General features: G+C 37.5%; 1 protein-coding gene across 2 annotated transcripts in view; it reads left to right on the top strand.

Moving 5' to 3' along the window:
- The window catches only part of DROSHA (drosha ribonuclease III), a 68482-nt gene that overhangs the window by 33316 nt on the left and 14714 nt on the right, over positions 1 to 20452 (top strand). For both annotated transcript variants that reach the window (XM_064662233.1, XM_064662222.1), the window contains exons 17-25: positions 3080 to 3187; positions 5563 to 5701; positions 6379 to 6439; positions 8321 to 8380; positions 10291 to 10390; positions 12972 to 13074; positions 15525 to 15595; positions 16657 to 16701; positions 19450 to 19607. In XM_064662233.1, coding sequence (XP_064518303.1) covers positions 3080 to 3187; positions 5563 to 5701; positions 6379 to 6439; positions 8321 to 8380; positions 10291 to 10390; positions 12972 to 13074; positions 15525 to 15595; positions 16657 to 16701; positions 19450 to 19607 — 845 coding nt within the window. The remainder of the gene's footprint in view (positions 1 to 3079; positions 3188 to 5562; positions 5702 to 6378; positions 6440 to 8320; positions 8381 to 10290; positions 10391 to 12971; positions 13075 to 15524; positions 15596 to 16656; positions 16702 to 19449; positions 19608 to 20452) is intronic.

The raw sequence follows: 20452 nt of genomic DNA, 5'->3' as shown, positions 1-20452 counted from the left end.
ATTACTGCTTTTAAAAGCATTAGAGTTAAGAAGATTGAAAGTCTTCTAAGTCACTCTTGATAGATTATACTTACTCTAAGTTCCACATCGCAGTAATGACACTGGTCTTTGCAGTCTCAGAAATGAACCGCTTGAAAGGGGAGGAAAAATGGTGAGTGGAATGTTCAAAAAAATTTAAAATGGCTGTGTTCTGACAGGCTCACTTGAAGTTACCCAGTAGATCAAGTGCAGTATTTGGCCACTAAGCTGGGCAGCACTTATTATAAAGTCTGATAAGATGGGACCATGCTGAGAAGATATCTCCGTCTCCCCACTCCACCAAATTGTTGCTTGTATTGCTGCTGGTATGCCCTCAATAGCAGTGTTAAGTGTTCAGCATGAACATCATACATTTAAAAATATTTAAGGTCACCTGCTTCCTCTTAGTAGCTTCAGATCAGGAGCATCTGCCATCCTGGGGGATGGTAGCACTAGCTGAGGGCACCTGAGAGAGTCTCTGCCTTGCCATGTCAGCTACAGCAAGAAAAAGACACCCAGAATATTTAAAATTGTATCTATTTAAAAACAGAAAAGCAATAACCTGTATGTTTATAGCCAGATGCAAGTACCAAGGTTATGGAGTAACTCCTGTGGCTGTATGGTTTCAGAAGACTCTTTTTAATCACTAGCCAATCTTTAGCCTGATAAAATTTTTGAAAGATATATTTTATTTTCTTCTAAAGACATAAATACATAAAACATCAGAAACGTCAAATAGTTATAATCCAAGATGACAGATATTAATTCAATCAGTCAAGTAGTTAGTGCCATCAAAGTAGCACTTTGTCAATATGATTGCAAGAGTCAAATTAAAGTCCTTCTGTGTGCTCCCAGGGATCAGTCAATTCTTTGTTCACTGCACTAGAGCTGATAAAAGTCTAAAACTTTGTATTTCAGTCCTCAAAGGTAGGACCACATGTGTTGCTACAAAGAATGTTAAACCTTTGTTGAGCGACTCTTTCTGTCTAGTACAGTGGAGCATACAGGCAGGGAGGCAGAACTGTCCTGTGAAACAGTTTTGGGTTGAGTTATTTTGGGGTTTTCCATTAACTCCTTCTCTGAAGGAACACATATAAAGCACACCTTTACAGTTTATATAGCAATAACAGGGAACATTCTTATAAATTACCCTGAGAAAACTCTAAATTAGTGATGTGGTAACAAAATAAAACTTCATTTACACTTTCTTAGTTTGCTTGGAGTGGTTTTGCATTTTTCTGCCTTTCAGGAATCCAGGGAGTCTTTTTCTTGCTGTTATCTGGTTATTTCCGTCCAACAGAAACAGACTAGGAGGTGCTGGTTGACAGCTGGCTGAACAGGAGCCAGCAGTGTGCCCAGGTGGCCAAGAAGGCCAATGGCATCCTGGATTGTATCAATAATAATATGGCCAACAGGACCAGGACAGTGATTGTCACCCTGTACTCGGCACTGGTAAAACCGCACCTCGAATCTTGGTTTCAGATTTGGGACCCTCACTATAAGACAGATGCTGGAGCAAGCCCAGAGAAAAGCAATGGAGCTGGTGAAGGGTCTGGAGCACAAGTCTGGAGCAGCTGAGGGAGCTGGGGTTGTTTAGCCTGGAGAAAAGGAAGCTCAAGGAGGATCTTATTGCCCTCTACCATTACCTGAATGGAGGCTGTAGAGAGGTGGAGGTCAGCCTTTTCTCCCAGGTAATAAGTGACAGGACACGAGGAAATAGTCTCAATAGTACCAAGGGAGCTTAAAATTGGGTATTAGGGAAAATTTCTCCACTGAAGGGGTTATCGAGCACTGGAACAGGCTGCCCCAGGAAGTGGCAGAGTTACCATCCCTGGAGGTATTTATAAAGACATTTGGGACATGGTTTAGTTGGTGTAGTTGGCAGTGTTAGTTTAGCAGTTGAACTTGATGATCTTAAAGGTCTTTTTCACTCTAAATGATTCTGTGATTACCTTTCAGCTCTGCATTCAGTTCTCAAGAATTTCACAGTCTTTTACTTAAACAGAAAGTAGTGCCATTGGTTAGTCTTAATTTCTTGATCTTGTGACACTCAACAGTCTGTATTTTCTGCTGTTCTGTCTTTAGTGACCTGCAGAAATCTGTAATGTCATTTATTCTGTAAATTATACATCATCTACTTTGTGTGCTTGTTTTTCTTGGTTCTCTCCATGCTATATACTCATTTCCTGTAATCACACACAGTCCTTTTTCTGAAATTAATTGTGCTGGCCATCATATTTTGATGCCCTTCTTTTGAATATATTCATGTCATGTCACTAATAGGAATGATTAGAAGAAATTAAAGTGTCACAAAAAGTCACATGCACAAAAGTCTTTAAATCCTGCATTTCTCCTCTATCTCTTTTCATTCTTATGGAAGATTTGTGATGTTGATATCATATTTGCTGTACTACTGTGCCGCTAAACTGTACTACTTGCTTATTTCAACCCAGATGCATCCAAAGTCAATATTAGCATAGAATTTCTGCTTTTAAATACTTAAAGAGGGAGACTCCTGTTGTTACAAGGTAGAGTTGTTGGGTTTTTTTCAATTTTATTGACGTTTTCCCCAACAGAAAAATATTTTCTGTTTCCTAGATGATCAACCAGCAGCCTTTCTGATATTTCTTTAGCACTTAGGGCCAAAAAATGCCAGACTACAGCAGTTCAAAATCCCTTAATTCTTCCTCAAAAGGAAATGAAGAAAAGTACTAATAACTGTGCTTGAAAATGGAGTGGCTGTGAGTAGCCAAGTGTTGTTTGGTGAAAGCTGATTAAAGTTGTTGTTTAAAAGGGGTTAAGAAGTGGTGAAAGCTGATTAAAGTTGTTGTTTAAAAGGGGTTAAGAAGTGGTTAAAGCTGTGCAGATGAACCAGTACAATTATGTAAGTGCTCTGATAATGAAGGATGGGAAACCATAATTATTTTTTTTTCCTCATTTAAACCAAAACACTAAAACTCAGTGTTGTGACAAATGGAAAGTGTTCGTCTTTATAACTTAGTCAACTGAGTACCCTCTACACTGAGCTTCAATGTTTTTCCTTATTCCAACTGTTTTTTAGCATGCAATGATGCTTCCTGTCCTCACTCACCATGTCCGCTACCATCAGTGTCTGATGCATTTGGACAAATTGATAGGCTACACTTTTCGAGATAGGTGTTTGCTGCAGGTAAGATATTAAAAAAAAACAAACAACTGCTTGATGGTTTGTCTTTATAATATTCCTGAGTTTATCCTTAACCCTGCCTGCTGTACAAACTTGAGAAATGTGCTGCATTGCCACAGCTTGCATGTGCCTGATTATTTCCACTGCAGATCTTTCAAAAGTTTCAGTTTTCCCAAGAGACTTCTAGATAGAAATGTCTGTTGGGCATGTAGATATACACCTACCTTTGCTACTGTGGTAATTCTGGACTTGCTTGTAATGTGTAGAAGGACAAAAAGATGCTTACTGAAAAGACTGTCAAGTATGCATTATTTCCATCTAAGTTATTTTTTTAGATATTGATGGAAAATACAATATTCTGCAGATGAATGTATATGCCCTGCTACTTCTTTTTATAGTCTGTTCTTGCAAGAAAGAATAATTAAAGTGTTGCCTTTTTGTTTTTCATTCATAGCTAGTGAATAGAAATTTGCGAATTTCTGCAGCACTTTATTTCTGCAAGTATATGATGAAATTTTTGCATTAACAAGCAGGAGTAGGAACCGGAGAGGAGAGTTTCTTATTTGTTTTAAATGCATCTGTGTCACATAACCAGTCTTTTATGTTAGTGCATATTTGGAATTGATCACCTCTCAGACTGATGCTTGTCATGGTTGCTCCTTTTCTCTTAGACTTTTTCTGAAGTTAGTGAAGACAAATGGGGACTTCTCTTTGGGATTTCTCCTGAAATAAGCATCATCTCTCTGCACTGACTGAACCAAGTTCAAACATGGCAGTTTCTGTGTATATTTAAGCAGAGGTTTACAGAGATATTTTTTCTTGTAGCTCTTCTGTTTTCTTGAAGTTGTTTTCCAGACCTTTCCTACTGAAAGTTACATCAAACATTGAGCGTCTTCTAGGGTTTGTTGTTGCCAGGCTGCCTTTGTTTTAATGTGAAAGATAAAAATGCAGTGATGGAAATGTTCAAAATGTTGAAACCAAACACAGAAACCAAAAAGCAAATTCCAGTTGAAAAGAGATGAAAGCATAAAAATCAAGTGTATAAGCATTAGTCATGTTTGGTTATAACAAATGTGCTTTTTAATACTTGATCCCTGCACAGATATATTGAAAACCACAAACATTTTCCAGAAGAGAAAGAACTTTAAGAAATATATATATGTAGCATCAGTAACCTACTTAAGCATAGGCGATGTTAGTTGTATAATTTTGCATTGATTTTTACCTGCTTTTTCATAGTATATTCTTTTTAAAGTACAGACAGGAAAAAAAAAGATTACACTAATTTATCTATTCAGAGAAGCTGTAATGTGTCATCCAGTTCAGATGGAACAGAATTTGAGAATGTGCAATTACGGCAAACTTACTAATATTAATAAGGAATTTAAAAGGACTTGGAGAAAGTTCTTATTGTTGATTAAATCTAATTTTACTCTGTAAGTCTTATGTTTAGAAAACAACAGAGAACGCTTGAATGAATTACTAAATGTCTTTGCTCATAGTCTGCAGCACCAGTCCTGCAAGTATGTCAGAAGTAACTTTCTACAGCTTGAATTTGCCAGTGTATCTCTTTTTTATATACAAGTTTTGTGTTCACATACTTTTGTACATGAAGAACATTTTGAGCTGTGTATGTGTAAAGAAGGAGAAGAGGTGTGAGTTTGCAGGATGAAGTTCTGAGAGCAAGCTGAAGTTCTGTTTACTGCTGCCATTTTTGTAGTGGTGGTGGTCAGCAGCAGAGTAAGCTTTCGATAATGCCAGGTGGTACAAATGTAAAACAGAATGCTGCCATTGCTCTTTACTTCCAACTGAATAGTGAGCCCTGTTAGTCATGAGGGAAAGAGTTCTTCTGTGAATAACTGTGCCAGGAGTAATATACTTGTTGTTTGATTTTTTTGAACTAGGAAAGCATTATAGATACTTAAATAATGCAAATGTGGATGGTTGAGAAGCTCTTTTAATTGCTTGTATTTTTGATATGAATATTTATACTTCAATGTTAGAGAGAATATATGTTTAAATAAGCAAATATATTGAAATCAGGTCAGCAAAGCTGGTAAGCAAAAGTCTTAGGGCAAATTGACAGTTCATGCTTTTTCTCTTCTCAACTAATTTTTCTTTAAAGGAAAAAAATGTTGAAAGTTAATTAGTTAAAGTGATGATTGGGTAGAAATGTTGCTTCTTTCTGAGATCTGAAATAGTACATCCTACATTTAAATTGCTGGAACCAAGGTACTGATTGACTACATCACTCTGTAACCTTTCTTCAAACTGAAAAATAACAATTAGTAGCTGTCATTCTTATATAATGTTTTTCTTCCATTTGCAAAAATACATCTAAGACTTTTTTTTTTTTTCCTGTATGTGTTACACTATAGCTTGCCATGACTCATCCAAGCCATCACTTAAATTTTGGAATGAATCCAGATCATGCCAGAAATTCCTTATCCAACTGTGGGATTCGACAGCCAAAGTATGGAGATAGAAAAGTTCACCATATACACATGAGAAAAAAAGGTATGCTGTTACACCACTAACATTTTTCATTTACTTCACACTTAATCAGTATGAACACCCTTTGTCCATTATCATTTTGCTGGCCATTGTTCTTTGGAGAGATCCCTTCAGTGAAGGATTTCAATGGTTATACACAGACATCAGTGAGATCTTTCTAAAAGACTGGATTTTGCAAATAATTCAGCAGATAAAGAGCTGAGAAAAAGCAAGGATAATAAATGGGACGATGTATTTTCTTTGATTTTTGGCAAGTGTTGTTTTCCTAATTTGTTGGTCAACATGGTGAGCAAACTGGAGGATATTTTGTAAAAATGTCTTATTAATGTGAACATGTGGTCTGTCTGCTGCAGAATATTCCTTTGCCCTTAGAATTATATTCAGTTGTAATGAAGTAAATTGTTTATTGTTTATCTAATATTTGGAATGTCTTTTTCATGCAAAGGTGGTATTTTTATCTGGCTCTCTAAATGCAAAAATACAATAGTGTTGTAATGGGACTGTGGTCACTTAGGCAGAAAGCATCTATAAGGATTATATTTGCTGTAATAAACCCTGTGAATAACAGAATAATCTTCTGTACAGCAATTACAAAATAACATTTTGAGTAATTATTTTCTATGTGTATTCAAATTGAATTAGTGGCTGTTTATTTAATAGTGCATTGTTTATATTTCTAGGGATAAACACCCTGATAAATATTATGTCCCGTTTGGGACAGGATGATCCAGCTCCTTCCAGGTAATGAAAATAGTTGTTTGCAGGCAGGAAAGCTGTTGCAGAGAGAGATATTTAATAGAAACAACCAACTTACTGTCAGCAACAGCTTTGGCAAATAGTAGAAATGAAAAGTAATTTTGAATTGACTTTTATATTATGAAGATGCGCTGAACCTCCATTAGCAGTGACATACTAAATGTTTGGTCATGCCCGCAGAAAACTCCTGAGGAAGGTTTTAACAGATAATGTTATCATTTTTGTTGATCCCTGAAATGAAGAAGACTAAAAGGCTACCTTGGTGCTTTCTGCAGAATAAAAAATAAGATTTGTTGTTGTTATCATTGCTATAAATTGGATTCTCCATCATGTTTTCTCAGAGTAGTACCTTCCTGGCCTGGAACCTTGTTAACACGAGCGTGATGCTGAACATGGGCTTCACTGATTTACTGGTCTAATTTTGACAGATGCAAAAATCATTAATGTTGTAATGCAATAATCCTTAAATGACCACTAAGAATTCTGTGCAAATTAATAATATTTAAGATGTTGTTTATAGCCACAGGCACCATATTAAGATAAAGCTGAATAAACGAAACCCACAGGGCTAACGTAAGAAGCAGTTGCATGTGAAATCTCCTAAATGCATGAACTAGATGGCTGAGTGTATTTTAGTTAACTAGTGCTGTGCCTTTTAAGAGTCATAATTTTAGAGAAATCTCTGAAATAAGAGAAGTTGAATTTTGCATAAATAGTAGTTGCATTGTTCCCCAAATGCTGTTTCAGCAAGACCATACCCTTTTCTTTAAAAGCTTATTTCAGCCCTTTTAACATAACATGAGATAAGGCTAAATTGCATTAATTCTTGTGAAATAACACACAAATATAAAGTCCCACTTCTGAGTGACCTGTGTTTTCTGCTGTGTTGCTACACGGAGGAATTGTAGATTTGCTCATACATTGTTTTACCCAGCAGAGGTACTTGAATTCTTTCAGCCCATAACAAAAGCCTGCTATTTCAGAAATTACACTAACCGTAAAATTGTTGGGGGAGTGCAAATTACAATAAAAGCTGCCAAACACTTGAGAAGGATCTTCTGGATTAAAAAAAGTAAATAAATACATTCCTATGGCAATGGCCTTGATTCTGTTACAATCACACATCAAGTCAAAAACAGTGCTGCTTACATGCTTTGATGTATAGATCAGAAATTTGTATATATTCAAAGACAGACTGGCATTCTTTTTCAGCTGTTGTGTCCTGTTAGTTCTTTGTTATATAAGCAGGCAAAGAGCTTGGAGGAAATGAAACTTTATGCAAGACAAGAGAACACAGGAAATAAAAGATTCTACTAGCTTTTAATGGCATCTTTGGATGCATCTTCTTGTACAGCCGTTTTTTCTTTTGAGCTTACAGGAAACAAGGCACTTAAAGGTGCTGTGAAAACTGAAAGTACTTACTGCCTCACAGCTCTGCCACACCAACAATCTGTTGCAGTCATCCCACCCTGCAGGTGTTGATGTTAATTAGTACAGCTGCCTAGTTGCATCCACAAGGTTGAGGACAGGGTGTTTGTTTCAATCCTGTGGTGCCCTCTGATGGACAAAGAAACCCGACCTCAGGGCCAGTCAGTGGTACTATTTCTTTCTCCATTTGTGAAGCTCTGACAATAGCTCAGAATAGAACATAAGGAAATTTCAAAGACAGTGATGTCAGTTCTGAGTTTCACGATTCATATAGTTGTTTTTGGAAAGGACAGTAACCCGGAGAGGGTGGGAGAGGCTGCCAGAATGACTGTCATGGCTAATTAGCAATCAACTCTGATTTTTTCTAATTTAATTGTATTGTGAAAATAACCAGCATGTGTTACTAGCTGATAGTAAACCATAAAATGTCTTTTTCAGGATTAACCACAATGAGCGTTTAGAATTTCTGGGAGATGCTGTGGTGGAGTTCTTAACAAGGTAAATGGGGAATTCTTCAGTAGTTCTCACCTTTGTATAGTATTATCATACTGTTGGGTTTATTAAGCTTTTCAGTGTCTGCTTTATGACTGTGTATGTTTGCAGTCCTGCCTGATATTTAGACTTGCACATCTGCACACAACTGTTGAAAATTCCTTCAGTGCTGATGATAAAACAAGATTACAAAATTAAAAGCCAGACTTTATGTTTCATGGAGTGCGATTTCAAGTTGATTTGGGTTAGAGATTAGTCAGCTACAGACAAGTTGAACTTTGTACCCTTTTTGAAAAAGAGATATTTTTCTTAGCATGCCATTTTGTTTCCATAGATCCTTTTTCTCTAGTTGCAAGGGAGAAACATTTATTGATAATATTGAATGTGTTCTTTTATTTCTAGTTATTAGGGCTGTATGTAAATAAAATAGTTGAGCGCAAATGTCATTTATTTAGAAGTAATGAGAAAAAGCCAGGTTCATCAGAGGTTGCTTCAGTTCTGGTCTGAGTATTCTGAAATCAGTTAATAATACAGGGATATTACCTGTTATTTCCATTGGTCTATCTTACCTGAGTAGCAGAGGCAGGCATGTAGGTTGCACTAAATAAAGATTATAATCCATTTTCAGCTGCTTTGTTCTACTGTTTTTAATAGGGGAGTAGTCTTGTTTACTAGTGAACTGCTCTTTAAGCCAGGTTGTTGTTTGAACTACAAAAATGCCTTTGTTGTCTCTATTCTCTGCTAGCCTCTACTAGCCATTAGCTAGGTGATATTAAAAACTATTAGCCTGTAAAGGTCTCCACTGCCCTTAAAACTCATGACCTTTTCCCTCTTACAGCAGTACAGGTTGATAAAATGGAAGACTTGCTGATTAAAATGTCTTGCATTTTTCATTGTCATTGTTCATCAACCATCAGTTCACTTTCTGAGCTAACTTTAGTCTCTATTCAGAAAAAAAACGAGCTCCATTTCAGTTCAATAGAACATGTAAGCACCTATTTAAGTCAGATTTTTTTTTTTCTGCCTCTTTTGGCTTTAGGTGTCTGCTGTTGTGAATTATGATGCCTGATTAGATTGTCTCTAAGTTTTATAGCAGTTTTTGTCTTAAATAATCTTTATCCGTCTGCATTTTCCTCCCTGTGTACCAAGTTAATAAAATATTGTAATAATTAGTGCCATACACTGCTTTAATTATGGGATGTTGAAAGCCCTCTATGTGTTAACTTTTTTCCAACGTGGAATATGAAGGTGTTCAAAATCATTGATTCATTATTCAGATCTTGATTGGATTGCTGAATTACTTGTTTTTTTTCAGTTCTATGAATTATCTTACTTGCATGATGAGAAATACCATTAAAAGTTTCTGAAAACCTGTGATTTTTACTCTTTTTTCCTCTGTGGCATTAATAACTTCATACATTTGATAAATACGAGTTGTTGAGTTCTGTTCTTTGTCTCCATTAACATCTCTTAAAAGTACTCTAAGAAACTTATGCTGTTGGTCTGGCCTGAATTAGCAGCAGCACTGAAAGCACCGACCTGCAGTGTGGAGTTTCTCGAGTCTGAGGGTTCCTTTGTGCTTTACTCCTCAGCATCCTCTAGGTGTCAACCTTGCTGAACCCACCGCTGCTGATAGATAAAAACCTCAGATGAGGAAACTGGAGGTCTTGGCAGGGATTTGATATTATGTGCTGTCCAGTAGAGACACAGCACTCTTCCACCCCTCCTGGCAGTGCTAACTCATCAAATAGCATTGGGCATTGTTTCTTCACCTTACTTCAGGGTGAATTTCCACCTTGGTAAGGGACCTATTTTATCAGCTAGGGTCTGAGGGAAGGTCACAGTTGTTTAGAGGTATATGTGGTTCATCTTTAATCAAATGCTGACAGCATCTGATTTGTTTTTTGTTTTACCAGTGTCCACTTATACTACCTGTTTCCCACTCTGGAGGAAGGAGGATTAGCTACATACCGCACTGCCATCGTACAGAACCAACACCTGGCCATGCTGGCTAAGGTACAGTTTTATGTGTCTCTGTACTTGACACTCGTGTTTAGAATGTGTGTGGGTAGCTTCTTGAGGGATCTGCCTGCTTTGAACATCAGTTTCTTTACTGTGTTTTGAGTACAAGATTTGGAATACAAGAACTCTTTTCAGTTTGAAAGTAGATTTTAAAGATAAAGTAGGATTTAGTGTTTTCTCCAAAACATGTTTTTGGGAATAGGAATAGGTAGGGTAAGTTTCTAGCTTATGTTGAAGGTATGTCTATATTTACCTTTAATTTGCATAGGTAATGAAGCTGATAGTAGAAATTTTGTGAAGGAAAAGAAACAAACTCGATGTTTATAAAAGGACTTTCTGATAGAATATGTAGGGAGAACATGGCAGCAGGTGGTAGAGAAAATGGGGGGAAAAAATCACTATATCTGCTCCGTAACCTATGCAGTCATTTTCAGATTCACTGTGAACTGTCAAAACGAAATGCTTGGAGAAGAGTTCTGTTATCTCATGGGAAAAGTTGAGATGCCTCAGAATTTTATTTCATTTAATTCTGTGAATGACAGAACTTCTTCTATTTCTATATGATACTGAGTTGTGGTACTATCATATAGAAAGTCTCTGTTCATAGATAGGTATTCCCTTATTCATTCTTGATTTTGTTAGCTTTTTTTTTTTTTTAAACAGACTTACTGGTGCGACTGGTTAAGCTACACATGCACACACACATACACTTTGTACTACTGATAGTTTTCAAGTTGCTCTTTTAATCTTCCCTGTCTGTAATCACACAGTAACTTGAACAAGCATATCCGATCTTGAGATTTTGCCAAAAAAAAGCATGATTTCTAACGTCATCTTTTTGCTCAGCTCTCAGGAGAGGCATAGGCTAGGGAGTGAACACAGTCATTTTTCTCCAAAGCTTTCTTTACTGATTTAGGTAAGCATTGAATCATTTCAAATCATAGTTTTGTTTACAAATGTGGTATTGAGGTGCCTGACATTTGAATTCATGATACTATTTTTAAACCTGCATCATATATTCTTAAGGTCTGTTCACAGCCTTTACCACTGTACGTGGACAATTTTTGAAAATTTTTATTGCAACATTTTAAAAATTGTAATTATATTAGATACAACTGTAAATATCAGATATCTGCATATACCAAGTTTCATGTGTCTTATATGATGTTCCTGGTTTCATCCACTGCAGTGTTATGTTGCATTCAGTTTACTTAATATAATTCTCATCTTCTCAATTTTCTTGAGCTTGTGGAATGCTGTTTTAATTGAGGATCAAACAGTTTCTGTAGCTTTTAAGGGACATTGTAGCAGAAATTTTAAAAAGAATCTGAAATGTATTGTGGTCAAAAAATGAGAAGCGAAAACCTATGCAAAAAAGGCTGTATGCAAGATCTGAAAAGGTGTAAGACATTGGAGGTAGGGGAGATGCACTAACACACAAACAAGACCTGTCAACATGAACAAATGATATAAGAAGTTTAAATTTTATATAAGACAATTATTACTCTACTCTTATGTTGACTCTACGGAACGCTCACCATGCATTATAAAGTGTGATGGAACATTGTAAGGGGTAATTCACTGTGTTCTGGAGCAGTGAATAGTGGAAAACTTTTTTCCAACTGAAACACATCTACACAATGCACCTCAAACAACTTAGTCTCCAACTTTACCTCTTAAATATAATCTATGAGGATGAAGTTGAAAGTTAATGAGAAATTAATCAGTAGAAACTTACACCCAGTTGGGAAGAACCTGTTCTCATACAAACTTTGCAAGATGTGCAAATCTCTGTAAAACTCCCAATAATGGTTTTGTGTCAAAAAGATGAATATAGAAAGAGAATTTAGTAGCTCTTGCTCACATTTCTATAGCAGAATTATCATATATTATAGAAGATATCTGACTCACTACCTGGGATTCTGACTGGCAGGCAGAACTGTAGTTCAGGCAACAGATGAATATTAATGATGCACATTTGAAGGGAAGAAGGAAGCTAGGTGGCACTGTGCATTATAATATCAGCCTTCTGCTTGCAGTGCCCGGAGGCTTTTGTTACTACCACCTGTTGACAGTCTTAGAGGAAAAAGCCATATGTTCAGTGGATTGTGTCTTCCAGATTTCCTATTCCTCACTGTTCTTGTTGGCAAAATATTTTTCCTCAGTGTTAGCTCCTCTTCTTTTGAATGTACCTTTGGCATTTCTGAAGGCTAATCATACAAGGGCAAACTACCAGCAAGAAGCACAGCATATTACACCATCCAGCCACTATCAGGCTGTTTTTCTGTCACACTCTCAGCCCTTTTCTTGAATTCATTCCTAAAACTTACCAATAACATGTTTTGATCTTGCTTCCTTTGACAATCTGATTTGATAATTCGTAGTTTTTCCACGGTATCACACTGTAGTTGCTTGCCTTTAATAAAATAATAGGAAGTTTTCTAATTTGAGCCTGTGTTGGAACTGAAACTATGGAGAAAAGGTCCACAGTTCCCTCACAGTTCAGACTTAGTTGCTGCATGATAACAGTGTAATTGAGGTTTAGTGGTTTTAACTATTTTCTCGTATTCTGCAGAAGCTGGAACTAGAACGATTTATGCTTTATGCTCATGGTCCAGACCTTTGCAGGGAATCAGATCTCCGTCATGCCATGGCCAACTGCTTTGAAGCCCTAATAGGTAAAGTGTTTGTGTGTGCAGACAGTTAATGTTTTATGTGTGTCTATGTGCCATGTTGACTGTGATGGAGGAGATGTGAGTCTGTTGAGTAGTGCTAGTATGAGTAGGCAGTGGTAAAGCTTCTTGCTTCTTCTTTGTCTCTTCCCATCTCCTGCACGTATGCCGCATTAAAACATGAGTGTGTAGTATTACAATGAAAATCTCACCTTCCTTATCCTGCCTCCCACACACTGAAGTTGGAGCTGTTTCATACTGTTGTGGCGCAGCACTTGAGTCTGCCACTGCCGAACTTCACCTCTCATGCCCGCCATGGCCTGCCACCTGCCCCTGGTCTGAGGGGAGCAGTTCAGTCACCGTGGCCTGGCAGAAGAAGGGCAGGTTCACTGCTTTCAAAAGTATTTGAACAGATCTGCAACCTGAGCCCTGAATTTTAAACTGCAGCTTGCTTTCTGAATGCAGAAGGCACTCCCAATCAAGTCACCAGCCTACTTCCTCTGTGCCCTTCTAGCCTTCCATGAATTAAATGTGACATTTGCCAAGTAAATATTTTTTAGTCTTTGCATTTTTCTTACAAATAAAAAGCACGGCAACATGCTGGTGTAATAAAGCTACCAAAACCCTCTAGCTGAGGGTGAAGGACAGTTGTGTCAAATTTGCGGTTGGACACTAAGATGCTGATTAGTGACTGGCTGCACTAGTCCATAGATTTATGCTGGAGAATAAATCAGGACCTGACCACAGTTACCGAATAAACAGGCAGTAAGGCAGAAGTCTCATTGGCTATGTCTACACAAGCTCTGTTTTAAATAGCATATTTTTATGAACTTGTTTGAGTACACAAAGCAAGCTAAATCTCACTGGTTTGACTTCATATTCATCCAAATGTACTGTACAGGATATTAGCTATGGACATGGTTTAGCCCTGATCCAGGTCTTTGTGTACTACACAAGCTCCTAAAGCATTTTGTCCTGCTTTGAAAAATAGATCATAGTTGGCTTAGATGTCAACAGTTCTGTGCATTCTGCCTTGGGCCAGATTGTGTTTCCTCTTATCAAGAAATAAGAGTTTTCTTTTTAACTCTATTTTGCTTTCCATGAATGCTTTGATCTTTAATTTAAAAATAAAAAAACAAACAGAAGAGGAACACTAGATATGTATCTGTTTCTTTGTTCATAGGCTTCAGCTTGTCTAGGATATAGCGATGAGAATTATTTGGCAAGCATTGAGATGTGCTGAGAGAGCAGGCTTGCTGTTTAACCTCTAATACAAAGTTATTCGGAAAGGTAATTGAGCAATAAGATTTTGCTAGGGCCATAGCTAAAATCTGGGAGCTTGTTAAGGGTTTATAAAAGTGTATGTGGGGTCTGAAGCTCCTACTTGAGACTCTTTTACAAAGTCTGGTGCTTATTCCCTGTGACAAAAATAAAAATGAGAAGTATAAGCAGGCTGCCTAGGACATGTTTGAAATTCTGTGCTCTCATAATATACCTCTGCAAGATAGTCTTGTAAACCCCAAACTGTTCTCCAAAGAGTCCAAAGAAAGTAGTTGACCTAGTGAGGAATTAAAAGGAAAGAGGGAGGGAAGGACAGCAAGGCAGTCTTCCTGTGTGTGGGAACATGGACTCCTTTTCTCTGTGTTCTTGAGATAACTGTGTATTCCATTTGCTTTTATGCAGATATGCTTACAAGAACAAGCTGGAGATTTTTAGAAACCCTACTGTAAAGAATATCGAAGGACAAAATGTTGATACTGAATTTATGAAGTGCTTGTGGAGATACAGAATGTATGGAGTACACCCAGAAATATAACACGATAGCACAAGTTTTGCAGAGCTTGTTACTGACAGGCATGTGGAGGGGGCTAGTGAGGGCTGTATGTGAAGTTTAAAATAAATAAATAAATAAATTCCATACTCTCCAAAAAGTGAGAGATGCAAAGGAGCAGTTTCCAATGTGTTGTTGTATCACAGTGTCTAATTGTGATATTGAGAAGGCCTTGAGGTTTGTAATATTCCTGATACATCATTTATATGCAGAATATAATGTTGCTGGAAGTACAGAATAAATGCAATTATTTGCTAGCTATTGAAACATATTTCATGGGTTTTCCTATGTGCTTATATTGTATAGTTAGCTGTTTACTGGAAAGTACTTTTAGAAATGTATTGCTTCTGGGATCGTTTGTTTAAACTTTGCTCTTTGGATGTATCATTTTCTATCACTGATATAATTATTTCAGGTTTTTCTGTGCATTTTATGACAACTGATTTATGTTGGTGTTTAACGTACTTTAAATTTCTCCAAAATAGGTATTGCTACAGAAAGCATGCTTTTAAAAATAAATGTGTTAGAGATGAAGAAGGCAAAGATCTTTGACTTTCCTCTGCTTAGCAATTTTCTAAATACTAATTGCATTATTGACCTTTGGCATATCGGTCCCCTCATGTAGGAGCTGTTTATCTAGAGGGGAGCCTAGAAGAGGCAAAGCAATTATTTGGACGTTTGCTCTTCAATGAAAAGGTATTTATATGATTTGATTTCCATTTTAAAAATAACTTAAGACGTGCTTTCTTGTCCATTGTTTTACTTGAGGATCACAAATGAACAGGAATACTACATGTGTTGTGCGTAGTTCCTGGAGATTGAATAAAATATAATGTGTTTAGGACAGTGAGCTCTACTGGTTCGCGCAAAAAAATTATGGTGTTTCCTCTGGTGTGCTGCAAGTTGAATGGCTGAATTAGGGAAGAGTGAGTGGCATGGGAAACCTACAGGCTTCAATTCAAAGGGCTGCTCTAACAACAGAAATACGTGCTGTGGATCCAACTGGCAGGCTTTGAGGAATGATGCACATGTAGAGCAACTATTCCTGTTTCATCGGTTGCATCATCCCACCCCTGAAAGCTTGGGGAAAAAAAAGAAGAGGGCATTTCATCCAGCATCTACACAATTGCATAATTCAAGTCTGATCTGTTCTTGCATACTGTATCTTAGATGATTTTTAGTGCAAATATATACCATATAATGGTGAAGGAAAATACATACTGCTGAGGACAACGTGTGGCAGCAGTGAGCAGATGAACTGTACAGAATTCTCCTTCCTCTGAGTCTGAAACGACAAAGCTTATTAGAAATAGAAGTATTTTGAAGCTTATTGTAACTCAGTGTTTATTTCCTGCTTGGTGGCTGTAGTGAAGGAAGCCTATAAGAAATAGAAAATAAGTGGTTTTCTTTTTCTTTTTCAGTCCTTGCCCTTGTTGAAATCAAACTTGATACTGAGGAGTACTTGCAAATAAAGTTAGTCCTGAGGCTTACACAAATCTTTTTCTTCCTTTAACCATGTTTTATATGTTTCAAGGATTTTTCCACCTCTTTGTCATAAGCTAATTGGGAGAACTACAGGCAGTTTGAACAGCAAATACACGATTTTAAAAATTAGTTTGCCAGCACTATTGAATTTGCAATAAGCAGAGTCAGCATCTGAAATAGTTCAGTATTTCAAGTAATGACATTTTATTTAGTACTGTGGAATTTGTTAAATGACTCCCTTGAGCATTAAAGACATCTTTCAATGTTTGCAGGACCTGCGGGATGTATGGCTTAATTATCCACTACACCCACTTCAAGTAAGTGTATCCCTTTCTATAATAAATTTCATAGCTCTCTTTTATTTTTAGGGATGCTTTTCTGTAGGTTTCCATTGTGATGGCATCTCAGAAATTGTGCTAAAAAGTAGCCAAAGGAATATATATATATGTTTGCCTTTGTGTTTGGTTTGAGATATGGGGGTTTTGTGGGTTTTTTTAATAAATTAGTCTCTGTCTCTCTGAGGATTAGTCATTCGCTTTTCCTTGACTCACATTTGTTATATAACTGTGCCTATAAAATAAATCCAGTGAGAGATAACATTTTGACAGCTTCTTGTTCATCTTCTCAAAGTTGGGGAAAAAGGGTGCAAACACTGTGTACATATTTTCTTAACCTGAAGTTAGGACTGAAACCTTAATAGTAGGAAGGCACATTAGTGGAGTGGAATAAAGTTTTAATTTGATTCTGGTTTTTATGTATATGTGTGTGTTTGTGTGTGTGCAATGATATTATGGTTGTTTCAGTGATGCCAGTAACTTTATTACCAAATAAGCACTAAAATTGTGAAGGTGCCTGAAGGCTAACTTATTCTCCATATATTGAAGGATACAACTTCACAAGTTGTCAGTTTATGAGGCTGGAAGTTGGGACAATGGTTTCCTAGTCCTTTTTCCATGACTCAGTTTTGGGGGAGACCTAGATCAAGTCTCAGAGCCTCTTTGCACTGTAGCTCCTTGTCTTCACTGGAAACAGGAGTGTGCAGGAGTGCTGCAAGAACAGCAATGGGTGCATAGCCAAAATCTTCAGCAACAAATCAGCAACAAATGTGTTTTTTACAACCATCTCTTTCTAAGTGTAAATAGAAAAAACTCTTAATGGGAAGATAAACTTTTGAGACTCCACCAGCTATCCTGCACGGTGGCACAAATTCCCAAGAAGATTTTTCTTACTGTGAATTTCTTTCTTTTCTCTTACTTTATTTTAACCTTTTATTTTAACCTGCTTTCACAAAGACTTAGAGATTGGAGAGAGTCAGTGTATGAAGCTTGTATTTTCTTGCTACTACCTTAAGTTGTATGATGAAAATTTTCTTCCATGTCCCAAAAACCATCCTAGGTGGTTTTGCCAGTAGGTTAAACACAGGCTGCTCAGGTTGGCCTTTGGGCACAGCTAGCCTGAAAAATAGCATTTTAAAAGTACACCAAATGAGATCCCAGTTAAAAAAAAAAAAGCTCTGGGTAAGATGCACACAACTGAAGATCTGTAACCCTGTTATTTGGCAGTAGCCAGGTCTGTAGAAATGGTAATGAGAAAATAATTAGTGGTCACATGGATATTTATGGACTCTTTCTAAAGACATGTGAAGACAAGTCCTACCTCCAAATGAATAGGAGACAAAAAAGCATGTAATAATGCAGATGATACTGTCTGCTGGAGTTACTGAGAAGCTGTTAGAAAGACACTCAGGAAAGGCTTTAAAAAATGTTGTGTTTTTTTTTTTTTTAAGCAATAAAAATGCAGCCCCAGTGAATACCGTCAATCCTTACAAGATTTAAAGGAATGGCTGAAACATAAGAAATGGAGAACAGGAATGAAATGATTGCATTTTACAAGGGATGGTGATCACTGGCAGATTTCTGTAGAGATCTTTACTGGAGTACAGGCTGTTCACATCAGCAGCTTAGGGAAGAGGATGAGCAGTGAGGTGGCAGTTCATTGACAATACCAAATTCTTCAGGGTAGCAGGGACAACAGCATACTGAAGAATTTCGGTCCAACTGTGAGAACGCAAGAGTGACTAACTGTGGAGTTAAAAGAGCAGACAAAATTCTGTGTAGGTAACTAGAAAGGGCTGTGCCTGAGAAAGAAAAAAGCAGTCTCAGTTCCACATGCAACGGTCTGAACTGACCGTTATCACCCAAGTGTGAGATTTTTGTGCAAGGATATGTAGGTCTATGAAAATGTGAGCCAAAAGCTCACTACTGTTTAAGAACAAAGACAATTTTGAATGTAATCAATTAATAGAATATGGACAGACAACAAACCAGAAATTATGTGAATACCGCTTTAAAAAGCTGTGGCTATTCTTACTTTTCTTTTCGGCATCCTCTTCTGGATGGTTCCTCCTGTAAGGCATTACTATACAAAAGAGATGCCCAGAGTGGCTGGAGGAAATGCTTAAGCCGTTTCCCAGCTCCACAAAGGCATTTAAACCTGTCACCACATCTCAAGGACATCAGACAAGAAAGTGATAACAAAAGATACTGACCCAAAGCAATAATTTTAATTTTGTTGTGTTATTGTGCCCTTTTGAATTTCATATACAAAGTATTTATTCTTGATTTTTGATACTAAAGGAAAGTGGGAGAAATTGATTTGGGTTTTGTCTCTCTTGACAAGCTGTCAGTCTGCCAGCCCTGTTCTAATAATTTTTGAATCTTTTGCTCAGTTACAAATAATATGATAATACTGTAAAATGCAGACATGTACAATTGTACACGTTTTGTGAAACTAAATATTCCATGCTATCCACACATAGAGACGTGTAAGTGATGTGTTTAAATGCCTCAACTGTTAAAAAAGCATACATCTGAGCTCACATCTTCTTTGCGTGGTAGTTACCCAAGACCAAAAAGCAGAGGAAGCCTGGTTTTCTTGGTTCAGCTGTCCATGGAACAACTTGCCCGTTGTATTCTTTGTCCTTGATTTACAGAAGGCTTGCTTTTCTCTGAAAAGTTCTGCAGCAGTGTCAGTTTATCATTATTCTCACTTCATTTTTCTTGCAGCTGCAGGAGTCCAATACTGACAGGCAACTCATTGAGACCTCTCCAGTTCTTCAAAAGCTTACGGAGTTTGAAGAGGCAATTGGAGTCACCTTCACTCACGTTCGGCTTCTAGCACGTGCGTTCACTCTGAGGACAGTAGGCTTTAACCATCTGACTCTGTGAGTACATAGCAAGAGTCCTTACATAGCTCTGTTGTTGTTGTCCCTTCCATTATATATCCCAGAGTACCTTATTTGTAAACAAATTATGTTACATCCGTTTTCTGGAAGCGAATAGAGCAGCTATGTTCACAAGCCTCCCTGGCTCAGTATTCCATCTCTGACAGTAGTCAGTAGTGGATACCTTGGGAAAGACTATAGAAGATGTTGGAGACCTATCCTGGTGTTTATCTTGAGTTTTCTGCATCACTGATATTTGCACATCACTCCTGAGGCAGTAGCAAAACATACCTGGAGGTACATTTGGACAGAGGAAGGAAGTAAAATCATGCTTTTTGGTCCAAGTGTAACCCTCTTCTGTTGTAAGCAAAGGTACTGTTTCAAGGAAACAGTATCATAGGATATGTTGAGTTGAAAGGGACCCATCAGGATCATCGAGTCCAACTCCTAGCTCTGCACAGGACATCCCAAAAATCACACCATGAACCTGAGAACATCGTTCAAATGCTCTTGAACTCCGACAGGGTTGGTGCTGTGACCACTTCCCTGGGGATCTTTTTCCAGTGCTCAAGCACCCTCTGGGTGAAAAACCTTTTCCTGATCCAAACTAAATTTCCTCTGACTCAGCTTCATGCTGTTTCCTTGAGTCCTGTCACTGGTCACTAGAGTGAAGAGATCAGTACCTGCCCATCTGCTTCCCCTCATGAGGATATTGTGGACCAGAATGAGGTCTCCTCTCAGTCTCCTCCTCTCCAGGCCGAACAGACCAAGTAACCTCAGCTACCCCTCCTACAGCTTCCCCTCCAGACCCTTCACACAATATTGTTTTGTGCAAAAAACTGCAC

Source organism: Pseudopipra pipra, chromosome 1 (genome assembly GCF_036250125.1).
Source record: "Pseudopipra pipra isolate bDixPip1 chromosome 1, bDixPip1.hap1, whole genome shotgun sequence".
Taxonomy (NCBI): Eukaryota; Metazoa; Chordata; class Aves; order Passeriformes; family Pipridae; genus Pseudopipra; species Pseudopipra pipra.
The sequence above is the reverse complement of the archived record's forward strand: the minus strand, read 5'-3'. Positions and strand labels throughout refer to the sequence as shown.